The sequence below is a fragment of the Panthera leo genome, chromosome E2, assembly GCF_018350215.1.
Source record: "Panthera leo isolate Ple1 chromosome E2, P.leo_Ple1_pat1.1, whole genome shotgun sequence".
In the NCBI taxonomy this organism is placed as follows: Eukaryota; Metazoa; Chordata; class Mammalia; order Carnivora; family Felidae; genus Panthera; species Panthera leo.
Genome location: NC_056693.1, coordinates 9,367,190 through 9,394,171, shown reverse-complemented (window position 1 = coordinate 9,394,171; position 26,982 = coordinate 9,367,190). Strand labels below are relative to the sequence as shown.

At 48.6% G+C, this 26,982-nt stretch overlaps 1 protein-coding gene across 1 annotated transcript; it reads left to right on the top strand.

Moving 5' to 3' along the window:
• Nucleotides 1-5,905: 5,905 nt before the first annotated feature.
• On the top strand, nt 5,906-17,913 carry ZNF114 (zinc finger protein 114; the record flags this gene model as incomplete). Its single annotated transcript, XM_042920002.1, has 5 exons — nt 5,906-5,911; nt 6,569-6,654; nt 9,887-9,992; nt 13,840-13,966; nt 16,112-17,913. Coding segments are annotated over 5 exons (1,428 nt in total), but the record flags the coding sequence as incomplete, so codon positions are not given.
• Between the last annotated feature and the right edge of the window lie 9,069 nt (nt 17,914-26,982).

Here is a 26,982-nt window from a genome sequence, read left to right as displayed (position 1 = left end):
AGTGTCGGTCCCAATCCGTTGGCCTTGCCTCTCATTGCAATAAACTTTGTTGTGACTGTCACTGGTGCCCGTAGCATTCTGTTTCAGGAGTCGTGTGGATGCAACAACCGTATAATTGGTGCTGGGTTGTTGAGCACAACAGTCAAGAAGGATTTCTTGGGGCACCCGGGGGGTGGCTCAGTCGGTTGAGTGATGGACTTCGGCTCAGGTCATGATCTCACAGTTCAGTTCATGAGTTCAAGTCCCAAATGGAGCTCTCTGCTGTCAGCACAGAGCCCGCTCCCGATCCTCTGTCTTCCTCTCTCTCTGCCCCTCCCCCAATCACGCATGTGCTGTCTCTCTCTCAAAAATAAATAAACATTACAAAATAAAGGTTTTTTTTTAAAGAAAGAAAGACTTTCTGGGGCGTCTGGGTGGCTCAGTCAGTTAAGCATCTGACTTTGGCTCAGGTCATGATCTCACGGTTCGTGGGTTCGAGCCCCGCATCGGGCTCTGTGCTGACCTCTTGCTCAGCAACTGGAGCCTGCTTCGGATTCTGGGTCTCCCTCTCTCTCTGCTCCTCCCCTGCTCTCACTCTGTCTCTCAACAATTAATAAATATTAAAAATTTTTTTGTTTTTAATCAAATCTTAAAAGAAAGAAAGAAAGAAAGAAAGAAAGAAAGAAAGAAAGAAAGAAAGAAAGAATTCTTGAGACGTTTTTGCCGTGCAAAAGAAGTGCTTTGTTTATAGCATGGGGACAAGACCCGTGGGCAGAAAGAAAGAGGCGCACCGGAATTGTGAGGTGCGACTGATTATATATTTTTTAAGTTGGAGGGGTAGGTAGAGTTTACGGAAGTCTCTAAAGGGATTTCCATATGTTAAAGAAGACTTATAGAATCCTGGAGGCCTGACTAATGTCAAACTAAGGTTGCTTTTTGTCTCTAGCAAAGCCTTAACATTAAGGCAGCTGTGAGTTCCTGAAGGAAGGTCTCCTGGGGCTCTTCCGGTCCCCAGGTATTTATCTGTGGGCTGCAAGAGGTAAGGAAATTTAATTTTATCTGCATTTCTCTTCTCTTTGTTCTCCTCATCATAATGATTTTGCAAGGAAAGCAAGTCTTCCTCTATCCCTCAAGGTTTCCCAGCTGGACTAAGAATTAAACTTACACGAACTAATTAATTAATTAATTAACACGAGACAGATCAATGAGAAAACAACAAAGTTGTATTACAGACACACAGAGGACCCATAATGAAATCGAGACCCAAAGAGATAACAATGTAAATGTTTTTAAATTAAAAAAACTAAATAAAATAAAAATCAAATTAAATTTAAAAAATAAATAAATAATAAAAACTTTTACTTATTTTTTCATGTTTTATTTTATTTTTGAGAGAAAGAGACAGAGCATGAGCGGGCAAGGGGCAGAGAGGGAGGGAGACACAGAATCCAAAGCAGGTTCTGGGCTCGAAGCTGTCAGCACAGAGCCCGATGTGGGGCTCAAACTCAGGAACTGTGAGATCATGACCTGAGCTGATGCTTAACTGACTGAGCCACCCAGGCGCCCCAATAAATAATATCGCTCTGGTTCCCACTTTAAGCAATGGTGTAACAAGAATTCTGTGTGTGTGTGTGTGTGTGTGTGTGTGTGTGTGTGTAAATATTATTCATGTGTGTAACCCTGTGACTGGGTCCCCTGAAGTTTTGTGAGGTTTTTTTAATGTTTTGTTTATTTTTAAAAAATTGTTTAATGTTTATTTGGTTTTGAGAGAGAGAGACAGAGAGCGAGCATGGGGTGGGGGGTGGGTGGAGACAGAGAGAGACGGAGACACAGAATCCAAAGTAGACTCCAGGCTCTGAGCTGTCAGCACAGCAGGGGAGGGGGGGGGGAGGACAGAGGATCCAAAGCGGGTTCTGAGATGAGAGCACAGAGCCAGATTCGGGGCTCAAATTCACAAACTGTGAGATCATGACCCGAGCAAGGTCACTTAACCGGCTGAGCCACCCAGGTGCCTCTGGGTATCTTTTGAGGAACTACAAGGAATGTAGGGACATTCTGTTGGGACAGAGGGCAGGGGGCTGGCCTTTTTCTCTCTGGTTCCCATCAGCCTTCAGTCAGGGGCTGCCAAGAAAGTGTGATGCCTTCCCACTTTCAGGTTGGAACACATACCAGTGCGAGTGGCCACGTGGGCTCCCCCAAGATCACTTCCTGCAGAAGCAGAGAAGCTCTGGGGTGAAGCATGAGATGAAAAGCACTTTTATAATTAATTCTTTATGAGTTTTTATGAATAATCTCAGATTATGCACAGCTGAAGTAAATAACAAAGAACAGGAGGTTGGTAGGGGAAGCAAACCCGAATGGAGTATAAGAGAAGGAAATACAAAAAAGAATGGAAAAAGAGGGCACCTGGCGGCTCAGTCAGTAGAGGGCTCGACTCTTGATCTTGGGGTTGTGAGTTCAAGCCCCACATTGGGTGTAGAGATTACTTAAAGATAAAACCTTAAAAAAAATCTTAGCAGTATTGGGGAGGGGGTGGGGAGTGCATATTACCTTTAAAAGAATAAAAATTATAATGACAGCTGAATTTCCAATAGAAAGATCGGACCACAGAGAAAGTTATGGAATGATGTCTTCAAAGTGCCAAGGAGAAAAAGCCAATCTAGAATTCTATACCCAGTAAAAATATCTTTTAAAAATAAAAATGAGTGTGCCTGGGTGGCCCAGTCGATTAAATGTCTGACTTCGGCCTCAGGTCATGATCTTCTGGTTCATGGGTTCACGCCCCACATCAGGCTGCTGTCAGTGCCCCTTTCCACCCATGTTTATAGCAGCATAATTCACAATAGCCAAAAGTTGAAGACAACCCACCGGTCCGTAGATGGATGCAGGGATAACCCAATGTGATGTATCCATACAATAGAATATTATTCACCCATTAAAAAGGTGCATGAGGCATTGACACAGGCTATGACACGGGTGGACCCTGAAAACATTATGTCAAATAAAAAAGCCAGACACAAAAGGACACGTATTATATGCTTCCAATTCTATGAGGTACTTAGAGTTTATTTTTGTTTATTTTGAGAGAGAGAGAATCCCAAGCAGGCTCATGAGCTATCAGCACAGAGCCCGATGCAGGGCTCAAACTCGTGAACTGTGAGATCATGACCCGAGCCAGAATCAAGAATCAAATGCTTAACCAACTGAGCCACCCAGGTGCCCCTCTATGAAGCACTTAGAACTGTCATTCGTAGAGAGGAAAAGCAGATAGACGTTATCAAGGGCTGGAGGGAAAAGGAAGCAGGGAGCAAGCACTCAAATTGTGGCAAGTGACTGATGTCAGCCTTCTGTGACCATCTCAAGTGACCTCAAGGAAGAATCAAAAACAACTGGGGCACTCAGGTGACAGTCTGTTGAGCGTCCGACTTCGGCTCAGGTCACGATCTCTCGGGTTCGTGAGTTCGAGCCCCGTGTCGCCTGCTTCGGATTCTGTGTCTCCCTCTTTTTCTGCCCCTTCCCTGATCATGCTCTGTCCCTCTCCCTCTCTCAAAAAGAAATAAACATTAAAAAAAATTGTTTAAGAATTAAAAAAAAAAAAAAAGGAAGAGCTGAAAACCCGGTTAAGCAGAGGCACGCAAGCAATATTTTTAATCAGATAGGATAGATACATAATGTATTGAGGTGACTTGAGGGTCTCTCTCCTGTCTCCATGGAGACGTAATTTTTAGGCCGGAAACAAATTACACCTTGTGACGCTCAAGTATTTGGAGAACTGGTTGCAAACAAAGATATGCTTCTCCCTTTTGTATATATGATCCCCAGCAGCTAACAAGCTTTGGAGCAGTTCTTTTAATGTTTATTTATTTTTGAGAGAGAGAGAGAGAGAGCGCGCGCGCGCACGTGCGCGAGCGAGTGGGGGAGGGGCAGAGAGCAAGAGAGACACAGAATCTCGGAAGCAGGCTCCAGGCTCTGAGCTGCCCGCACAGAGCCCTACGCGGGGCTGGAACCCACAAACTGCGAGATCATGACCTGAGCTGAAGTCAGACGCTTAAGGGACAGAGCCCCCCAGGCGTCCCTGGAGCAGTCTTCAGAGCAACGGAGAAGACTGTTTCCCAGGCGGTGGTGAACAGAGGTCGGTTTTCTCTCAGTGGACAGGATACAGAATTTTAGCTTGGAAAGATGAAAAGGTTCTGGAGACGGACGGTGGTGATGTTTGCACAACAGTGTGAATGTGCTGAATGCCACTGCACTGTACCCTTAAGGATGGTTAAAGGGGACATGTCTGTTGCTGTATATTTTATCACAACAAAAACTCTGTTGCAGTGTAGGTGGGGGTGGAGGGAGATGCATAGAGCGCAGAGGATTTGGGGGGCAGTGAAAACACTGTATAAAAGTGGACACGGGTCGTTATACATTCGCCCAAATCCACAGAATATACAACATCAGAGGCACCTGACTGCTTCGGTCGGAGAAGCAGGCGACTCTTGATCTCGGGGTTGTGAGTTCGAGCCCCACGTTGGGGGTAGAGATGATTTATAAATAAAATATAAATAAAATAGTTTAAAAAAAAAAAAGAACATACAACACCAAGAGTGAACCCAAACACACAGTAAACTGTGTAATCACTTTGGTGATTACCCCGTATTCAATGTAGGTTCGTCTCTAGTTTAAAAAAAAAAAAAAGTACAGGGCACATGGGTGGCTCAGTGAGTTAAGCAGCTGACTGTTGATCACAGCTCAGGTCTTGATCTCATGGTGGTGAGTTGGAACCCCGCATTGGGCTTCACGCCCAGCGTGAACAATAAATTAATTAAAATAATTAATAATTAATTAAAAATAAATTACTTAAAATTTAAGTGAAAAAAAGTAGCATTCTGGTGCCTAATGTTGATACGGGAGGAAACTGTGCATGTTTGGGGACGGGGGCATATGGGAAATCTCTGTACCTCAGTTTCGTTGTAAACCCAATACTGCTTTCGTAATAATAATAGTCTTCTTAAAATATATTTAAAAAAAAATTTTAAGGCTTATTTAATGTTGAGAGAGAGAGAGAGAGACACGGAGACGGAGCGCAAGCAGGGGTGGGGCAGAGAGAGGGAGACACAGAATCGGAAGCAGGCTCCAGGCTCTGAGCTGTCAGCGCAGAGCCCCAGGCGGGGCTCGAACTCGGGAACGGGGGAGATCATGACCTGAGTCAAAGTCGACCGCTTAGCTTAACCACCTGAGCCACCCGGGCGCCCAGAAGTGTTTTTTTGTGTTTGTTTGTTTGTTTGTTTGTTTTGTTTTGTTTTGTTTTTTTGTGTTTTTTTTAAGTAATCTCTACACCCAATGTGGGACTTGAACTCACAACCCCAAGATCAAGAGTCGCATGCTCCACGGACTGAGCCAACCGGGCGCCCCCATGAAGTCTTTTTTCCAACACAAGTTTAGGGGCACCCAGCTGTCTCAGTCAGTGGAGCATTGGACTCTTGATCTCAGGGTTGTGAGTTCGAGACTCACCTTGGGTGGGCGATTACTTTTTAAAAGACGAGTTTAGGTGCAGGGTACTAATAGGCAATGTAAGCTTTAGGGTAGAATTGCATTTCTAGAGAGGAGACATTTCATAAAAGGTTAATTGACTTGACTTTTAGCGGTTCCCTGCCCTTTCCTAGAGAGCCGGGGAGCTGGCTGGGCTGGCCTCCGTCTTTGGGGGAGGGGAGGAGGGGAGGAGGGGTGGAGCAGGGGTGGAGGTGGGGCGGGGAGGGGGCGGGAACGGGGCGGGGTTGGGGGCGCGGGGAGGGGGCGGGAACGGGGCGGGGTTGGGGGGGGCGGGGATGTTAATCAGGCCTGGCTGGGGACCTTCCAAAAGAAATCCCCAGTCGGGGTTGAAGTTATTCCGCGGACGCTCTTCGCCGGCACCTGCAGGTCAGGTGACCCTCCAGTTTAAACAGATGTAGGTGATTTGTTGTTGTTGTTGTTGTTTTAACAGGGTCGCGGGGAGCGGGGGCCGCGTCCTCGCCGGCTGGATTCAGGCAGCTGTTCTCTTTCCCTGGAATCGGGGATCGGAGGACGTTCTCGTTCCTCGCGGGAGGGTCGCCGGTTCAGTCCCAGTAACGGTCAGCACAGTATTTTGTTACAACTGTTGGCGCGGACCTCGCAGGTCACCGGCTGGTCAACGCTCGCGGGGTGAGGAAGGCGGCGGAAGGAAAAGAGGGAAACTGAGGACCCCTCCTCCCGACCGTGTCCTCTTCCAGGGCAGAAAAAAGTCTTCCTTTCCTTGGGAAGCGCCTCTCTTTCTGGACGCCTCTAAGGAGCAGAAGTGGCTGGGGAGACCCTGGGTGCGGGGGTGGGGGGTGGGGCCCCGGGGGGGGGGCTGGGGGGGGGCAAGTCCCGGGATCCCCTTCCTGCTGGCTCCTCCTTCCCCTGCTCCCACCCCTTAAACCGTCCATTTTGAGGAGCCGGGGTCCGGAAGCAGATACAAAAGGCCCGCGCGGGATGAATCTCTGTCGTCGATCCCTGTTGGGGGGGGGGGGCGGGGTGAGGGCGTGGTTTTTTATTTTATTTGCTTATTTAATTGTTCTTTTTGCAATCCCACCCCTCTCGTCTGCAGCCCTGCAACCCTCTGTCCGGTGCAGGGAATGAGCTCTTGGGCGGCGCCACCCACAGACGCGTCCAGAAGCCGGTGCAGCGGGGATGGTGAGTGTGCCGGCTTGTCGCACGATCCAACACCGCGGGCGGGACCGGGTCGGATCCCGGGGAGTCGGGGACAGCTGTCTGCGGAAGCCTGATTGCCTCCGCCCTGGAGGAGAGGGGAAGCCGAGAGTGGCCCACGTGCTGAGCCCTAAAAGCCCCCGGGGGAAGGGGCGGTCCCTCCACGCTGTGGTCCCTGGAGTGGGCAGGGAGATACCTGCGTGCGGGGGGGGGGGGGGGGGGGGAGGGGGAGGAAGGGGTTGGGGAGGGAGGGCAGGGACGGGGGAGGGGGGCTGTTCAGACCCATTAAGTGTTGGGAGTCCCTCAGCGATTAGGAAAATTCCGGGCACATTCACATGGAGAGGGTGGCCATCGGGTTCTCCTCTCCTAGAGAAAGGATTTCGGGGTGTGGGTTTGGTCCAGTGAGCACTTTCTTTCTTGGGGGGGGGGGGGACTGAGACCTCCGTAGAGAGCGTTTCTAAAAGAACACGTTGAAAGGAGTTCAAGTGAAGTTGTCAGCATGGAACCCCATGGTCTGAACAAATTGCCTGTCCTTAGTCTCCTCCCGGAAGGTCTGGTTCACGGGAAGCTCCGCGCACAGGGAGGGGGGATGCGCTCTATCTGCCAGACGTGGGGGTTTTCTTTCCCACCTGCTTCCCTGAGACGACCCCAAATTACACATTCTCTTTGTTCGTCTGTTTTCTCCCACTGTCCCAAACATTATAATGTGTCTGAGATCGCCCGGGACTCACCTGGAGCCCCCGTTGTAATGGTTTGTTGCAAGGAGAGAGATCGATTGCACCTGAGAGGAACCTGCGGCAGGAAGGGTTGGCGTTATTATAGGATCCCAAGGTGGGGGGGTGGGGGGGGGGGAGGTGGTAGTAATTCAGGGTAGGTGTATGTAAATGGATCCGGGCTTAGATAGGCTCAAACTGAGCCCAGGGTAAAGGAGTTATCTGGTCTGGACGTTCCCTTGGAAACTACAAGGTCAAGATAGATGTGGAATGTTGTGTCCCAAACCCCTTATCAGGAGTCCTGCCCCAGGTTGCAGATCGGAGGCGAGGCCGCTTCTCTGTCCCAGTGACTCAAGATCCCCCAGGCAAGAGTGGAATGTTCTCTTCTTTCCGATATGATAGGATGTCAAATGGGCTACGAGTTTTAGGGGATAAAGTTTATCAGTGAGTTAGAAAACAGTTGAGTAAGGGGGGAGGGGGGGGGAGGGACAAAAGTCCTTTTGTCTTTGCTGCTGGTTTCATCCTTGTCTGATTTGCAACTCGGGGGACGGGACGAATGGCTGGGAGGCAGTTTATTCACAATGGCAGAGTTGCCTAAAAGTCTCCTGTTTGCCCCAAGCACCTAATGACTTTATATTATTTGAGGGTCACAGTTCTGTTTTGTGAAAACCTGGGTTCGCGTAAACCCGAGTAGTGAATACAAGGGGAATCCACCTAAACCGGTGACATTTTTGAGACCAACGTAGTATGGTTGCCTCTTTCTTAAACGGAATCAGTATATTTAAGAAGATGTGGGAATTTGGTTTGTGAGTTTGAGCCCCGCATCGGGCTCTGGGCTGACAGCTCAGAGCCTGGAGCCTGCTTCGGATTCTGTGTCTGCCTCTCTCTCTCTCTCTCTCTCTCTCTCTCAAAAATAAATAAACATCTAAAAAAAATTAGAAAGTTCATTTGTACTAAGCTTTTCTTCCCCCTCTCTCGCTATTTAAAGATTTTATTTTTAAGCAACCTCTGCACCCAACACGGGGCTCGAACTCGCAACCCTGGGATCAAGAGTCGCGCACTTTACAAACAGCCAGCCGTGAGCCCCTGTACTACTAAGCTTTTTAAAGCCAAGAATGAGAGGTACCTGCCTGGCTCAGTCAGCAGAGTGTGGGACTCTTGATCTCAGGATTGTGGGTTCGAGCCCCACATTGGGGATAGAGATTACTTAAAATAAAATCTTTTCAAAAGTAAATAAAAATAAAACAAAAGCCAGGATGGATTGGCTGTAAGATTACACGGCAGAATAAATAAAATTAAGCTTTAATATATGAATTAAGTTTGTGAAAAATTTCATAAAGACAAGAGTACATAAAACTTAACAAGTAGAATTATTCTATTTTTTACTAGTTTTATTTTATTTTACTTTATTTTAATTATTTTATTTTAGTTGTAGCCTCCATGCCCAACAGGGGACTTGAGCTCGGGACTCAGATTAAGAGTTGCACGCTCTACTGACTGAGCCAGCCAGGTACCCCACAAATAGATTTAAAAAAAATTTTTTTTCAAGTTTTATTTATTTTTGAGAGAGAGAGCATGAGTTGGGGAGAGGCAGAGAGAGAGGGAGACACAGAATCTGAAGCAGGCTCCAGGCTGTAAGCTGTCAGCACAGAGTCCCACGCGGGGCTCGAACTCGCAGACTGCGAGATCATGACCTGAGCCGAAGTCGCACACTTAACCGAGCCACCCAGGCTCCCCAGAATTTTTAAAATAATGTAATAAATAGGTAGGTCCTCAGGTTAAGGAATCAGACACTGCTGTTGGTTAGAGGCCCTCGGCCCATCCCTGCCTGACCCCATTGCCCTGCTTCCTTCTGGGGTTAATCACCATCTTGAAATTCTTTTTAAGTTTATTTATTTTGAGAGAGAGCATGCACTCGAGTGGGGGTGGGGCAGAGAGAGAGAGAGAGAGAGAGAGAGAATCCCAAGCAGACTCTGCACTGTCAGCTGAGAGCCTGACTCGGGGCTCAAACCCACGAACCCTGAGACCGTGACCTGAGCTAAAACCAAGAGTTGAACCCTCAACCGACTGGGCCACCCAGGCGCCCCGCCATCTTGAATGTTCTGTCGATCATTCTTTCGGTCTTCCTTTTTTTCCCCCGTTAAGTGTATAGTTGAAGCATTTTCAGACCTGCGGTGAATGTATAGTAATAATAAAACAAATACCCATGGAACCGTAAAGATTCGCAGATTTGCTAATATTTTGCTTTATTTGCTGTCTGTATATGAACACATGGTTGCGTAAAGTCAGGTACGCAGGTTGCCCTGTTTGCTGTCTGTATGCGCATGTGTGTTCACAGATGCTCGTGCACACTTTTTTTTTGTTTGTTTTTTGCTAAACCACCGGAGAGAGACTTTTAGATATCGCGACATCTCACCCCTTGCGCCTCAACACGTCTCCCCTGAAAACAGTGCAGTTCCCAGGTTTCTGCAGGGTGTCACTGAGTCCGCCCCTCTGTTGCTTAGGGATGTGGAACCGTCCCCACCTTGGCTGCTGCTCGGACAGAACTGCCGGGATCACTTTTGTCCTTCCTGCTTCTCACGCGGAAGAGTGTCCCCTGCCACTCGGCTGGTAAAGTGCGGGCTGCAGTCCAGCAAAATGGGCAACAAATGGGACCTTGTTAGAAATCCCAGGCCCAGGCTCCTCCCCAGGCCTGGGGAACCCGATTCAGTTTCGGAAGGCAGTTCCAGAATATAAATCTTGGAGTAGGATTATAGGTAGTAGATTTGGGACTGTCAGATTTTCTTTTTCTTTTTTAATTTTTTTTTTAATGTTTATTTTTGAGACAGAGAGAGACAGAGCATGAACAGGGGAGGGTCAGAGAGAGGGAGACACAGAATCTGAAACAGGCTCCAGGCTCCGAGCCATTAGCACAGAGCCCGATGCGGGGCTCGAACTCACGGACCCTGAGATCATGACCTGAGCTGAAGTCGGACATTCAACCGACCAAGCCACCCAGGCAACCTCTTTTTTTTATTTTTAATTAAAAATGTTTAATATTTACTTTTGAGAGTTGGGTGGGGGAGGGAGGGGCACAGAGGATCCGAAGCAGGCTCCGCCCACCGTTGACAGCACAGAGCCGGAAGTGGGGCTCGACCCCAGAAACCACGAGATTGTGACCTGAGCCAAAGTTGGACGCTTCACCGACTGAGCCCCCCGGGTGCCCCAGGGCTATCAGGTTTTCTGTGTAAAAGAAATGTTTTTCACAGTATGATTGTGGCAGTTTGCATCCACACAATAGGTTTTTTGGTTTTGTCTTGTTTTGTTGTTAGTAGGCTCCATGCCCAACATGGGGCTCGAACCCGTGACCTCAGGGTCCGGAGGCGCATGCTCTACTGACTGAGCGAGCCAGGTGCCCCACACAACAGTTTTCCATATAAAAATTACAGTACACAGTGTGTATCACGTCGGGATCGGTGCCAACAGCGTGGAACCTGCTTGGGATTCTCTCCCTTTCTCTCTGCCCCTCCCCGCCCAAATAAACAAACATTAAAAAATATATACTAAAAAAAAAAGAAAAAAGAAAAGAAAGAAAAAGAAGAATCGCACCCTCTCCCAACTGAGCCAGCCAGGCGCCCCGGGAGCGGGATTCCTTTTACGCAGGGCGCAAACACCAGGCATAGGTGCCATTCGTTCCTCCTACAGGCTCATGGTGTGACAGGGCACTCGCTCCCCTCCCTTTCGTTGACCACCCGGGAACAGTTGGTGCGTGGGAAGGTCCCAGCCACGTGACCGCTCCCTGGCGCAGTTGAAGCCAAAATCCAGAGTTGGATGCTTAACTGGCTGTGCCCCCCCAGGCGCCCCCTGAGGGTTTTTGTTTTCTTTTATTCTTATTTAATTTTTTTTTTTTTTTTAAGAGAGATCACAAGCGGGGGAGGGGAGCAGAGGGAGCGAGAGAGGAGACAGAACCCCAAGCAGGCTCTGTCAGCCCAGAGCCCGACGCGGGGCTCAAACTCACGAACCAAGAGATCATGAGCTGAGCCGAAATCCAGAGTCTAATGCCTTCCCCGACTGAGCCACACAGGTGCCCCGAGAAGTGCTGTTTTATGGCCCCTTTGGTTTCCCCTTTTTGGGGATCATGATGAGTTCGCATGTTAGTAACCAGTCCGTTTCAATCAGTTGCACAGTTAGGGTTCAGAATCTCCCAAACTGGGCCATTGGCAGACCGTTAATAGTCAACGTCTGTATTTCTTCTTTCTTTCTTCCTTCCTTCCTTCCTTCCTTCCTTCCTTCCTTCCTTCCTTCCTTCCTTTCCAGCCTCTGTATTTCTTAACACAGTCTAGGGTGGCTTCTCCGCCTTCTGACAGCACAGGGTCCCTCAGACTCACCCTGTGGATTTTCTCTTCCTAAATCAGCCCATTTCTCAGGGCTTCCTGCTTATTTCTTCTGGGCGCTTTCTCTTCAGAGATTTGCCAGGGAAGTGTGTGTGTGTGTGTGTGTGTGTGTGTGTGTGTGTGTGGTTCCTGCTGATACTTTATCCTAAAGTCGGCCATTTTTGAACTCTAAAAAAAATGTTTTTAAGTTTATTTATTTTAAGTAATCTTTTCGCCAAACGTGGGGCTCGAACTCACAACCTCCAGATCAAGAGTCACACGCTCTTCTGACTTTGAGCAAACCAGGCGCCCTGACTTTTTAATGTTTTTATTTATTTTTGAGAGAGAGAGAGGGAGACACAGAATCCGAAGCAGGCTCCGGGCTCCGAGCTGTCAGCACAGAGCCCGACGCGGGACTGGAACTCGTGAACTGTGAGATCATGACCTGAGCCGAAGTCAGACGCCCAACCGACTGAGCCACCCAGGCGTGCCCCCTGACTTCTTAAAATTTTAGATTTGAAATCTTTCTTCTCGGGCTAAAAACCTTGCTTCCTTATGAACACAGTCCCTTTGACTGATCCTGCAGTGTGTATAAAATATCTATAAGAGGGCGCCCGAGTGGCTCAGTCGGTAAGCGTCCGACTTCGGCACAGGCCATGATCTCACAGTTCGTGGGTTCGAGCCCCGCATCGGGCTCTGCGCTGACAGCTCAGAGCCGGAGCCTGCTTCGGATTCTGTGTCTCCCTCTCTCTCTGCTCCTCCCCCACTCACGCTCTGTCTGTCTCTCAAAAATAAATAAACATTAAAGAAAAATAAAAAATAAATAAAATATCTGTAAGATATTTCTGTAAGAAATATCTTCTGTAAGAAGCAGGGTCAATATTGGCCTAGCAGTAAGGCGTAGTTTCCTTTCTTTCGGATGACGGGCTATTATTACGTGCTAAGGTTGTAGCGTCCCTCAAATTAACTTTCCACCCCAAGTGGTTGATCTGCCGGCTTGATGGGCTCCTGGCGTCATTTATTTGACTTTCCCTATTTGGGGGATTTTCTTATCGAATGTGTGAACATTACCTCGTTCCTAATTAAAGTCTATATAACAGGGTTTGGGGGCAGCTGGGTGGCTCAGTCGGCTGTGTCCAACTCTCGGCTTCAGCTCATGTCGTGATCCCAGGGTCATGGGATCGAGCCCCACATCGGGCTCCGAGCTGAGTGTGGTGCCTGCCTGGGATTCTCTCTCTCTCTCTCTCTCTCTCCCTCTGCCCCTCCCTCCCCCCCTCACACTCTCTCTCTCTTTCCCTTAAATTGTGTGTGTGTCTGTATGTATGTGTGTATATATATATATATACACTATATATATATATATATATATATACACTATATATATATATATATATATATATATATATATATATATATATATACACACAGACCACGTGATATCACTTTACATCCGTGGATAAGAGATCTCACTCATTCTTTTTTTTTTTTAAGTGTTTGTTTATTTTTGAGAGAGAGAGAGAGACACAGCCCGAGTGGGAGAGGGGCAGAGAGAGAGGGACACACAGAAGCCAAAGCAGAACTCTCAGCACATCTCAGTTCAGCCTGATGTGGGGCTCGAACTCACAAACCCTGAGATCATGAACTGAGCCAAAATGAAGTCGGATGCTTAGCTGACTGAGCCACCCAGGCGCCCCGAGAGGTGGGCTAGCTTAATATACGACTGGCAAACGCCTTTCCTTGGCCCGCCTTCGTTGCAGACAACCCACCCCAGTCTCCACTTCTGAAGAATATCGTGTGACATTCTTCCCCTCCGTGTGTCTGTGTCCAGATTTCCTCTTCTTGTGAGACCTCGGTCGATTGGAATAGGGCCCCCCTCCGTGTGTCTGTGTCCAGATTTCCTCTTCTTGTGAGACCTCGGTCGATTGGAATAGGGCCCACCTACTCCTGCGTGACCTCCTGGTACCCCTTGCGAATCCGCAAATGCCTCATTTCCAAATCGGGGTCACATTCATAGGTACTGGGGGGGTGGTTAGGACTTCGGCCTGTCCTCGGGAAGGGTCGCGACTCCGCCGGTAACAGCGCCCCAAACGGGCGTGTTGTTTTAGGACGCCGTGACCTTCACAGACGTGGCCGTGAATTTCACCAAGGAGGAATGGGCCCTGCTGGACCCCGCGCAGAGAAATCTCTACAGAGACGTGATGCTGGAGAACTGCAGGAACCTGGCCTCCGTGGGTGAGGATGCTACCCTCCCTCGCTTACCCGTGGGGGCCCAACGCGAGTCTGGCCCTTCCTGAGTTCCCGGAGGGGTGCTGAGAAACGGGGCCAGGACCGTTAAGCAGCGGCGCTGCGGCCCCTGGCCCCCCGGGGGTGGACGCAGGGTTTGACCCCATGAGAGGGGAACTCTGTCCGTCGCGGTACATTTGTATTCGTTTCACGATTCACAGCCCTCGGGGGATCCTTAGGTGGGTGAACACAGAGCGCAGAGGGTGTTGGCGCATTCGTGAGGGAAGCGGAGGGACCGCTTAGGTGCGGCCGAGTCATACTTGCTTGGCTTCAGAACCCCTGCTTCAGGGAGTTTCTGTTTCTGGCACCGCTGGCTTCCCCCCCACCCCCCCACCCCCCACCCCCCACCGTGACCAGGATCTCAACGAGGCACCCCCTAGTCTGGTCTCCCATTTGGACGAGCAAGGAGCAGGTCTGGGAATGGTGCAGGGGGGTAAGTTGACCCCTGCACCTGCTCACCAGGCAGATAGGAATCCTCACAAGGAAGGATTTTACGAGGTGGAATTTATTTTTCTTTTGCTTATTGGTGAGAGAGACCCAGTGCGAGCAGGGGAGGGGCAGAGAGCGAGGGAGACACGGGATCTGAAGCAGGCTCCAGGCTCCGAGCTGCCAGCACCCCAGAAGGAGACCTTCTGGGCCATGAAGCGGTCACTCCCTTACTCTCCCCTCCAGCCCTGGGCGACCACTAATCTGCTTTCTGTCTCTGTAGATTGACCTACGCTAGATATTTCATATACGTGGAACGGGACAAAACGTGGTCGTCCGTGTCTGTCTTCTTTCACTTGATACGATGCTTTCGAGGTCCAGCCCTCTTGCCATCAGCTATCTGTGCATCACGGAGGGTCTGTGGCCAGACTATCTTTTGTTTCTCCACCATCTGCTTGATGGGCAGTTGATTTATTTTCACTGTGTGAACACGCCTATACCTGTATCTGTTACGACGTCTGTTTTCAACTCCCGTGGGTAGATACTCGGGAAATGGATTGGCCGGGTCGTATGGTAATTCTCTGTTTCACTCTTTGAGGAACCACCGCTGTTTTCCACAGGGGTGAGAGGCGTTCTTCATCAACATTTCCACATTGGTTGGGCATGGAGGGGAGGGTGCCTGGGTGGCTCAGTCGGTCAAGCGTCCAACTCTTGGTTTCGGCTCAGGTCACGATCTCATGGTTCATGGGTTTGAGCCCCGCAGCGGGCTCTGTGGGGCTTGGGATATTCTCTCTTTCTCTCTCTCTCTCTCTCTCTCTCTCTCTCTCTCTCTCTCTCCCTCTCTCCCTCCCTCCCTCTCTCCCTCTCTCCCTCTCTCCCTCTCCTTAAGAATAATAAAAAGAAAGAATCCATTTCATCTGGGAGGCAAGCAAAGACTCTAAGACGCATCAGAATCGTCCAGGCTTTTATTCTTTCTTTTTGTCCCAAAGACCTGTGCCCCTTTAAAGTCACACACGGACTCTGTCTTCGTCCGTCCGGGCTGACGCCATACCATGTTCCAGGTGGCTTTCACACATTTGTCTCTTCACTGGGAAGTCCAAGGTCAAGGTGCCAGTAGGTTTGGTTCCCAGCCAGGCCTCTCTTCCTGGTTTGCAGACGGCCGCCTTCTTGCTGTGTCCTCAACGTGCTAGAGAGAGAGCGAGCTCCGTTCTGCTTTTGTAAGGACACCAGTCCCATCGTGGGGGCCCCACCGTCACATTCTCATCTAGACCTGATTACCTCCCAGAGGCCCCCCCTGCAAATCCCCTCATCACATGGGGGATGAGGGCTTCAACATAATGGATTTCTGGGCGACACAAAAACAGTCCATGGCAGACTCTTTGTCCGGTTCTCTTCCATGAGGCTACACCTTCCTGGCGACTCCTTTCCTCGATCCCTGAACAAGCGTTTCGTAGCGGGTCCCGTCCACACACCACCCGTCCTCACTGCAGTCGAGCTCCCGGCACGGCCCAAATCCTGATGTCTTTCCGCTCTCTTGCTCACTCTTCCTTCCCTCTCGTGCAGAGTGACCGTTTGACAAGAAACCCACCTGGGCACTTCCCTATCTTATCCTCCCCAACCCACCTTGACTCTCAACAAAGAACTTGACTTTTGTGCACTTTATTTCAGACTCGCTGAATCAACATAAGACCCAGAACTCAACCCCCCGGCAGGACATTCTCGCCGAGAAGACCCCTCAAGGAGCGAACAGAGTGTGTGCCGTGAGCCACAGTTCCCGGCCCTCCCCGCGGGGAAAAGACTGGAAATGCCACGAGACAGGGGAGCCGCCCAAGCAAAGGGACCCAAAGTGGCAGCAAGCTGTGGGCGTTCACAAGAAGGGCGAGTCTCTGGTCAGAATCTGTGAATATCGCGAAACAAAGGACAATCCTAAACCAGGCTCCAAGCTTGTGCCTTCCCGGAGAGATGCCTCAAGAAACCTTATCCCAAACTGGGGCTCAGATATCCTGAAACAAAATCCTGTCCTAACCAGTAATCAAAAGATCTATAAAAACTACGGATATGATAGACTCTTATGGCAAAGCATTGTCTTGATCCCGTTTGTGAGGAGTCAGATGGGGCCGGAGTCAAACGTGTGGCCTCATGATTACAACAATGTGCTTCACAGCCATAATAACATTCGCATGGGGACGGACGTTCATGAATGGGATCCATTTGGAAAAGCCTTTGGTGAAGACGTTTGCCTCAACGTATGCAGGACTCACGTTACAGAGAAAACCTACGTGTCCGATCCGTGTGGAATCACCTTCCAAGATAGCTCGATCCATGAGGCACAGAGGCAATCCTGTATGACAGAGGCAAATCATGAGAATAAGCAAGATGAGAAGTCCTTTGCCCACCCTGCAAATTCTGACTCACGCAAGGAGACTAAGCCCGGAGGGGGGAAATACAAATGTCAAGAATGTAGGAAATCTTACCTGTATCAGTCGTCCCTCGTGAGACACATGGAAATTCACACCGGAGAGAAACCCTACGAATGCCAGACATGTGGGAAAGCCTTTAAATATTCCTTACACCTTAACAAACACTTACAAAAGCACATTATCAAGAAGCCCTATAAATGTGGGCGATGTGGGGAGACCTTCAATGAGTTCTCAAAGCTTGCCGAACATAGAAGGGTTCATATCGTAGAAAAACCCTATAAATGCGAGGAATGTGGGAAAGCCTTCATCAGTTCTCACAGATTTAAAAACCACCTAAAAACTCACAGTTGACAGGCACCTGGCTAGCCCATTTGGAAGAGCGCGATCTCAAAGTCACGCCTTCAAGCTCCACGTGGGCTGTGGAGATTGCCTAAATAAATAAACTTGAAAAAAAACAAAACAAAACGAAACTCACAGTTGAGAGGGGTCCTGCGAATGAAAGGAATGTGGGAGAAGTTTCATTAGTTTTCTCGAAATAACGAGCACATGAGGACGTTTTGGGAGGGAGCTCGAGTCTTCCCTGAACGACAGAAATGTGAGAACCCAACACCTTGACATATTCACACCGTATGTAGGTAAGGTCTCTGGAAAGTTTGTCATCTTTTTTCAGCTTTGCTAGACGTTTCCCCTTGCACTGGAGACACGCCCTGTGAATCTAAGGAATCTGGAAAAACCTTCAAGGTTGTCTCAGTGTAATCCTTGCACGAATTCACACTTTGGAGACTCGTCGTGGGAGTAAGGAACATGAGAAACACCTCTTTAAACATTCGTCCCTTAAGTTACCCAAAAGACTACATCCTGGAGATGATTCTAAGATTGTAATAGATCCAGGAAAGTCTCCCTACTTCCAAGGCACAGATGAATACATAGTAGGAGAGAAACACAGTAAATTTAGGATTGCTGCCACTGCCTTGCCTCATCCTTCATCTGGGACCAAAATTCATTCCTTTCCAGTTTTGGTTCTCTAATAAAATCCTCCGAGATGATGAATATGCTCTCTGTGTGCCTTTCCAGCTCTGAATTTTCAATATGCAGTAGCTTTGTTAGTATTTACACACGGGTGTTCTCACCAACACGACGCCCCGTTTGAGCCTCATTTATTTTTTGATTTTTTTTAATACTTATTTCTGAGAGAGAGAGAGAGAGAGAGACAGCATGAGCAGGGGAGGGGCAGAGGGAGAGTGAGACAGAGAATCCGAAGCAGGCTCCAGGCTCCGAGCTGTCAGCACAGAGCCTGATGCGGGGCTTGAACTCATGGACCTCAAGACCATGACCTGAGCCAAAGCCGGACACTTAACCAACTGAGCCACCCAGGCGCCCCTGAGCCTCCTTTAATTCAAGTTGGGGTTTGGTGTGCTCTGGGATAACATTTTTGTTGTCAGTTGGTTGTTATTGGTCATGATTTGGCTGCATTATGGTCTGAGTATGTGGTCTTTGTGATGCTGCTGTGGGACATGTGTTCTGATGTTCATTTCAGTCCCATGGGGCTGACTTCCGTCAACTGCCTGGCCACATGCATTCTTCTCATCCTCTTTAGTAAGTATAAGGGTCCATAGACTTGTTTTTGCAGAGTTAGCCCTGTTGAAGATTTGTAAATGCATTTTCTACATTTTCTCATAACGGGTAGTGGGTAGATCTTAGAGCCCTGACAGAATTCACTGGCTTGGATTCCTAGAAAGCTGTACGAAAGACGAGAGTGTCACTCGTTTTGTCTTAACTAAGTTCCCGTTGCTCTCTTTCCTAGCTGCTCTCTGGAGACTGGCTGAAATTCCCTGAATTAGCACAAGCAACTTTAGGATCATTGAAATGAAGGTCATGGTCCCAATAACACAACCTTCAAAACACAAGAGTCCTCACTCCCCTGGACATGTTTTTGGGTGTCTGTGGCTGCAACAGACTGTGTGGCTAGACTAAGTAGATGAAGCAAGGCTCTGATTTGATTAAGAAGCATTTTAAGGGAGATTTTTTTAAACACGGAATTTCTTTGGTGTTGGGTGGGATCAGGGTTCAGTACCTGTCTGAATGGCCAAGATTCTTGAGTGTTTCACATTCTCTTACTAACAAAATTTTTGATTCTTGATCTTTTACTGAGTAAGCTTGTAATACAATGCCCCATTAGAGAAGTGTATTCTCAAAGTCTTTTAAAGTTTTTTTTAATGTTCATTTAATTTTGGGGAGAGAGAGAGAGAGAGAGTGAGCATGAGTATGGGAGGGGCACAGAGAAAGGGAGACACAGAATCCAAAGCAGGCTCCAGGCTCCTAGCTGTCAGCACAGAGCCCGACGCAGGGCTCAAACTCATGGACCTCAAGATCATGACCTGAGCCAAAGCCGGACACTTAACCAACTGAGCCTCCCAGGTGCCCTGATGGAAGTCTTACAGCTTTGTCAATTCTTGCCTAATGTATTTGTAGACAATGTTATTAGATGCATAGGAGTTTGGGCATTTTCTTTATTACAGGTGAGTTCTTTGCTTCCTGTATGTTTTAACCATCTTTTCTACTAACACTTTATTTTTGTTCATTCATATATTGAGGGAAAGCCCCTTACTATGTGGAAGACTTTACATATATCACTCCACTTATCACTCACCACCACTCCACAAATAAATGCTTATCTCCTTCTTATAATTGAGGAAACTGAAGCACAGAAGTTAAGGAAACTTGCTGATGTTAAACACCTTCCTTTGAGTTTCAAAGCAGTGGGTGTTTTCATGGTCAAGTTCAGGCTTTCACACATGTATTAGTTTCCTGTTGTTACAACAAATTATCACAAATATAGGGGCTTTAGACAACCCAAATCTCTCATGTTACATTGCTGGCAGTCAGAAGTCCAGAATGGGTCTCGCTGGGTGAAAATCAACGTGTCCGCAGGGCTATATTTTCTGGAAGCTCTGGGGGAAAGTTTATGTTCTTGCCTTCTCCAGCTTTTAGAGGCCACCCACATTCCTTCGTTGATGGCCCCTTCTCCATCTAAACCAGCAACAGGGGTTGAATTCTCACATCACATCCCTCTGACTCATGATTCTAAGAGTCCTTCCTCTTTCATTTATAGGGACACCTATGACTACATTGGGCCCATCCAGATAGCCCAGAATCATCTCCCATCTCAGATCAACTTATTAGCAACTCTTAATTCCATCTGTGACTTTAATTCCCTTTTGCTATATAGGATAACATACGCACAGGCTCTGGACATCAGCACATGCGTATCTTTGGGGGCCATTCTTCTGTCTACCACAGTAACTTATGAAATTATCAAGCTTATTAACTGACTGAAAGAAAACCTTCAAAACTTAAAGTTATTCTGGCCTTTTGGAGACTGTGCTGTTCATCACAGATATTTTCCTGAGCATCTCCTTGAGGCCAAGGACTGTGGAAGACTCTGGGTCTCTATCGGGTCAGCAAATTTTTTCCATAGAGAGCCAAAGAGGAAACATTTTAGGCTCTGTGGGCCAGATTGTCCCTGTCTCCACTGCCCAGCTCTTCCATTGTTGCATAAAGCAGCCGTAGACCATACACAACAAATGGATGCGGCTGTGTCATTTCTGGACACTAAAACTTCAAATTTCACATACTTTTTCCATATCACAAAATAGTCTTTTGATTATTTTTTTTTCCAATTTAAGTTTTGTTTTTATTTAGGTAATCTCTCCACCCAACACGGGGCTTGAACTCACAATCCCACAATCAAGAGTCACATGCTCTACCGCCAGCCAGGTGCCCCCCAAAATGTAAAAGCATTCTTGGCTCACGGGCCTGATTTGGGCAACAGGCTGTAATTTGCTGGCCACTGGTCTAAAGGAAAGAACAAAACAAGCTTTTATCTCATGCTTTCTTGTGGATAAGACATATATAGAGGCGTGGCTCTCTATCCTGATTTTTTTATTTTTCTTCTCAATTTTTTTAAAAATTGGAAAATGTGGCGACCCAAATTCTACAGAGATGAATAGATACCGGTAAAAGTCAGTCAGGGAGCCTTGGTGGTTCAGTCACTTACGTGTCTGACTACAGCTCAGGTCATGATCTCATGGTTCACGGGTTCAAGCCCCTCAGCAGGCTCTCTGCTGTCAGCACGGAGCCCGCTTTGGATCCTGTCTCCCGCTCTCTCTGCCCTTCCCCCACCTGCGCTCACTCTGTCTCTCAAAAACAAAACATTAAAAAAAATTCTTTGAAATAAATGTGTTTAACCAATTTGTAAATAAATACGTACATACATACATAAATAGAAGTCAATAAAGAGATCCCCACATACCAACCAGGCCCATCACAAATTTATTTTGAATTTTTTTGTGTGTGTTTACTGCCCCTGCATAAATTCCCGAATCTATTTTCTGATTTTAGCCGTCATTATTGCTGCGTTGTACCGGACGCACGAGTCCAACCGAAAAGCATTTCAGACAGGCGATGAATTGGATGATTCCATTCGTATGAAATTTCCAGAAGAAGCAAATCTGGAGAGACAAGATCGCCCCAGCGGGAGGTGGGGCAGGAAGCTGACCGCAGGCTGGCAAGAGGGAAACTTCGGGGGACGGAGGCAATGATCCAAGACAGGGCTGTGGTGATGATTGTAGGACTCTGTAACTTTGTGAAAAGTCACTGCATATTCACTGACAATGAGTGGCTTTTAAATTACCCAAGAAAGGGGGAAAGGAGAGGGGAAAAGGGACATCAAAGGCCTTCTTGGGTGTCCACAGCTGCGGGGTGCCCAAAAGCTCTGCGAAGTTCAGCTCAGGGTGTTTGGGGAGGGCCTGGGGGCGGGGGCGGCCTGTGGATGAAAGAGCGCTTGGCCCTTTCCCCCTCCCCCCGAAGCCCCACCGCCTGCGACTGTCGCCCACCGATTTGTCCTCGGATCACGAATGGATGCATTCAGTCTCTCCCTGTCGGCCCCAGACCAGGCTGAGGGGGCTGGAGCCACTGTTACCCCCCCAGGGAGCACCGTGCGGAGAGAAAGGATCCTGGCTGGGAGTCCATCCCTGAACTCAACTCCAAGGAGAGGCGAGGAAGGGTGTGGCTTTGGGGATTCCTCCTGCCGCCCCATTGCCTCCGTCCTCGGTTCCTACAGGTGCAACATGAGAATTTGTAACCATTGGTTTCACAAAAATCCTAGGGCTTCTAAGTGCTTTGCGGACACGAACTCGTTTCATGCCCACGCCAACCCTGTGCGGTGGGTGCTATCTTCCCACTTTATAGCAGAGAAAACTGAGGCACAGAGAGGCTAAGCCAGCTGCCCAAGGTCACACAGCCAGCTGTCCGGCACCACGCTTGCCTCTAAGCCCTAGGCGGGGAGGCGTCCCTGCAGTGGCGGGGTCGCGACTGTGGCTTCTTGTCTGTCCTCCCCACTGGGATGCGAGCTCTGGGAAGCGAGCTCTGGGAGCAGCGACCCCGTCTGGGGCACAGAGAGAGGCATCGGCTGAACACTGCAGAATAAGAAGGGAGGGGTGGGGCTCAGGATGGCCCCATCCCTTGCCGGCCTCCCAAGCCCCCCCACCGCGCTCTGCTCCGGGAGCAGTCTTCCTGGCGGGGCCTCCAGTCCCAGCGAACGGATCCTCTGGGCGACGCTGGACCAGAAGGAAACCCGGGCCTGGAAGGTCGGACCGAGCCGAGCCCGCTCGCGGCGGGACACGGGCGCCACCTGGCGGCGCCGCCGAGAGACGGGGGTTCGCTCTGGGAGAGGCTCTCAGAACGTTCCCGGCGGTGGTCCGGAAAGCAGTGTGAAGCTGGGAACCGTCTATTGGCTTCCAGACCTTTCTGACCGTGATGCACAGCAAGAAATCGTCTCACATCACCATAGTTTCGGGAAATGCCACCCTGTACGGCATGATTTTTTTTATTCTACTCTATTCCTGTTTTGAAATGCCGGTCCGGTCCCCTTGAACTGATTTACTCTCTAATAAATCCCCACTGGTAATCAGGATAGAGTTATCCATGGCCTCGATTATCCTCAGGTGTTTTCTTTTCCTTTCCAACCCGACAAAGGTTGCGATGGAGAAAGTGTTCGCACCCGGACCGCTCCCCAGCGGTCGTCTCTCGCCACCTCCCCAGGGAGTCCCCTGCCGGCCCCGATTCAGGATACACTGGGCTCAGAGAGGCTAAGACACTTGTCCAAGGCCACACAGGTTATATGCAGCATGGCTAGTGTCTGCCTCACTCCTGGAGGATAGAAATCACCAAGTGCTCCAAATATCAGTGCTATGAAGTATAGTTTAGTTCAGTCCTTTCTCCGTTTTTGCCAAGAAGATTGTGCTGCACCGGCCTGCTGGGGTTTTGATGCTTTTTAATATAGATTAATGACGTTCCAGAGCTCGTGCTTAAAAATGCGAGTCGTCAGGGGGCGCCTGGGTGGCTCAGTCAGTTGAGCGTCCGTCCGACTGCAGCTCAGGTCATGATCTCGCGGTTCGTGGGTTCGAGCCCCACGTCGGGCTCTGGGCTGACGGCTCGGAGCCTGGAGCCTGCTTCGGATTCGGTGTCTCCCTCTCTCTCTGCCGCTCCCCTGCTCATGCTGTCTCTCTCTCTCTCTCAGAAATAAATATTAAAAAATCAAAAAATAAACAGGCTCAAACAGGGCCTCGTGTTGGTGAGAACACCCGTGTGTAAATACTAACAAAGCTACTGCATATTGAAAATTCAGAGCTGAAAAGGCACACAGAGAGCATATTCATCATCTCGGAGGATTTTATTAGAGAACCAAAACTGGAAAGGAATGAATTTTGGTCCCAGATGAAGGATGAGGCAAGGCAGTGGCAGCAATCCTAAATTTACTGTGTCTCTCTCCTACTATGTATTCATCTGTGCCTTGGAAGCGGGGAGACTTTCCTGGATCTATTACAATCTTAGAATCACCTCCAGGATGTAGTCTCTTGGGTAACTTAAGGGACGAATGTTTAAAGAGGCGTTTCTCATGTTCCTTACTCCCACGACGAGTCTCTCCCGTCTCTCTGCCCCTCCCCTGCTCGCGCAAACTCTTTCTCTCCCTCCCTCTCAAAACAAATAAAAACATCGAAATTTAAATTTTTATCAAAGTTTGTTGATTCATGGGAATGCAAGCTGGTGCAGCCACTCTGGAAAACAGTATGGAGGTTCCTCAAAAAACTAAAAATAGAACCACCCTACGACCCAGCCATCGCACTATTAGGCATTTATCCAAGGGATACAGGGGTGCTGTTTCGAAGGGACACATTCACCCCAATGTTTATAGCAGCACTATCGACAACAGCCAAAGTATGGAAAGAGCCCAAATGTCCATCGATGGATGAATGGGTAAAGAAGATGTGGTCTATATATCCAATGGAGCATTACTCGGCAATCAAAAAGAATGAAATCTTGCCATTTGCAACTACGTGGATGGGACTGGAGGGTATCATGCTAAGTGAGATTAGTCAGAGAAAGACAAACATCATATGACTTCACTCATATGAGGACTCTGAGACAAAACAGATGAACATAAGGGAAGGGAAGCAAAAATAATCTAAAAACAGGGAGGGGGACAAAACAGAAGAGACTCATAAGTAGGGAGAACAAACTGAGGGTTCCTGGAGGGGTTGTGGGAGGGGGGATGGGCTAAGTGGGGAAGGGGCACTAAGGAATCTCCTCCCGAAATCATTGTTGCACTCTATGCTCATTTGGATGTAAATTAAAAAAAAAAAAAGTTTGTTGATTCAGAAAGGAAGGAATATTCTTCCTAGAGTTGCCTAGTAAACATACTCCCTTGCTATTCAAATGTGCATGCAGCTGTTGGGATCCTTGTAATGCTTGTACCTAAAATTCTGTACCTGGAATTAATCACCTGTCCAGTAAAATAATTGGACAATCAAAGGTGGAGAAGCCAGCTGTGATCGCTAGTGGGGTTATGATGACCTCTGACCTCCAGAAGGTCAACCAGGTCCGTCTTAAATGGACAGGGCTCGACATCACTGGCTTGACCCTTAAAAAAAATATCTCTTTAAGATGGGGATATGTTAATGCAGGGGACACCTGGGTGGCTCAGTGGGTTGAGCGTCTGACTCTCGATTTCAGCTCAGGTCACGATCTCTCGGTTTGTGAGTTCACACCCCGCGTTGGGCTCCATGCCGACGGTATGGAGCCTGCCTGGGATTCTCGCGTTCTCTCTCAAAAAATAAGTAAATAAATACATACGCAAATACATACATAAATCTTGCAGTGTAAATAAACAAATACAGTCTTTCAGGGAAAATACGCATCTACAGTTCAGTTGATAGAATTTCGCGGGGAGAGAACACACAATTTGTCACTCCAGGTAACCTGTACTGGAAAGGGTGTGCACAAAAGCTCAGAAGTGCAATTAAAGTGTTTTGCTCTTATAATTGACCCTGCGATGCTGTGTGTGTGTGTGTGTGTGTGTGTGTGTGTGTGTGTGACAGTAACCTACGTGATTGCAGCATCACAGAGCATCCACGAGTTCAGGGATGTCACCGGTGAAATACGCAGCTGGTCATTCATGCTCCCGGGGCAAAGTCAAAGCCAACGTTGATTGGCACGTTCTGTTCTGGGGGATTTTTTTTGGTGTGTGGTTCTCTTGAGATTTTTAAGTGATCGCTACACCCAACATGGGGCTCGAACCTACAACCCTGCATGCTCCATTAAACTGAGCCAACCAGGTGCCCCAACTGGCACATTTTGGACAATTACTGAAGCCAAGGACAAACTCCGATGTGCCCCAACGTTGTTCCCCAACTCCCCGCCCAAGGCATTTAGAGCTTCCACATAAAAAAAAAAAAGTGGGAAACCACACCTTCTTTTCCAGCTCAAGACCCAGGTCCCAGATAAGTCTTTGCAGCAAAAAGCTCCTGAAAACCTCTGTGATCAAGCAAAGGAGAAAAAATGGGGTCTCCTGTATTAGCATTTATTTACTTATTTACTTTTTTGCTGTCAAAATTTGAAGGCAACTTCCACTTTGTTCTAAGTTGATTTATTTTGAGGGCAGAGAGGGGCAGAGAGAGGGAGAGAGAGAATCCCAAGCAGGAGCCTCACCGTCAATGCAGAGCCCATCGCGGGGCTCGGACCCACGAACCATGAGATCATGACCTGAGCCGAAATCCGAGAGTTGGGCACTCAACCAACTGAGCCCCCAGTGCCCCGAGTTGTTAAATATTTACCGACGGGTAGGCCTCACCAGGTTATAGGGCAGGATGTTGGGAGGGGAAGAGTGGATTATCTGAACAAATGAGAAACTATGCCAATTTTAATCTTCAGTCTGGATTTAGATTAAATTTAGACAGGGCGTTCAGCAGGACTCGACGGCCAGAAAGAGTGACCCGTGGTGTTCTAACCCTCTCCTTCCCAAACCACCTCCCCAACCCCAGCAGGAAGGGAGACAGTCTGCTCGATCTCTGGGGCCATGCGGCAGGCATTAGGGCTGTCCACAAATTTCTTCTTTCTCTCTCCTTCCAGACACATGGACAGATTGCATTTCCCACCCTTCTTTGAAGTTCCACATCATCGGGGGCGCCTGGGTGGCTCCGTCGGTTAAGCGTCCGACTTCGGCTCAGGTCACGATCTCACAGCTCGTGGGTTTGAGCCCCACATCGGGCTCTGTGCTGACAGCTCAGGGCCTGGAGCCTGCTTCCGATTCTGTGTCTCCCTCTCTCTCTAACCCTCACCCACTCGTGCTCTCTCTCTCTCCCTCTCTGTCTCTAACCCTGTCTCTCAAAACTTAACACACATTAAGAAAAAAAATTTTTTTTGAAGTCACACATCATGATATGACCTGCTTGGGTCAATAAATGCAAGTCCAGTGACACAGATCATATCCAGACAGAAGCTGTAAGAACTTTGTCAGCCTCACCACGTTCTGTTTCCCAGGGCCAAAGAATTAGCAACGCTCCAGGCGGATGCTGTGCCGCCGGCCTGGGTCACAAAGGTGACGCAGAGGAGAGCCCTTAGGGGACCCACAAAAGACCAGGAACACCAGCAAGTAATAAGCCTTTGCAGTATCAGGCCACTGAGATCCTGTGGGGGGTGTTCGTTACTGCGGCATAACCCAGCCCATCCTGACTGATACATCCCAGTTCTCAGTAGAGCCTGAAATGTGGAGGTCTCAAA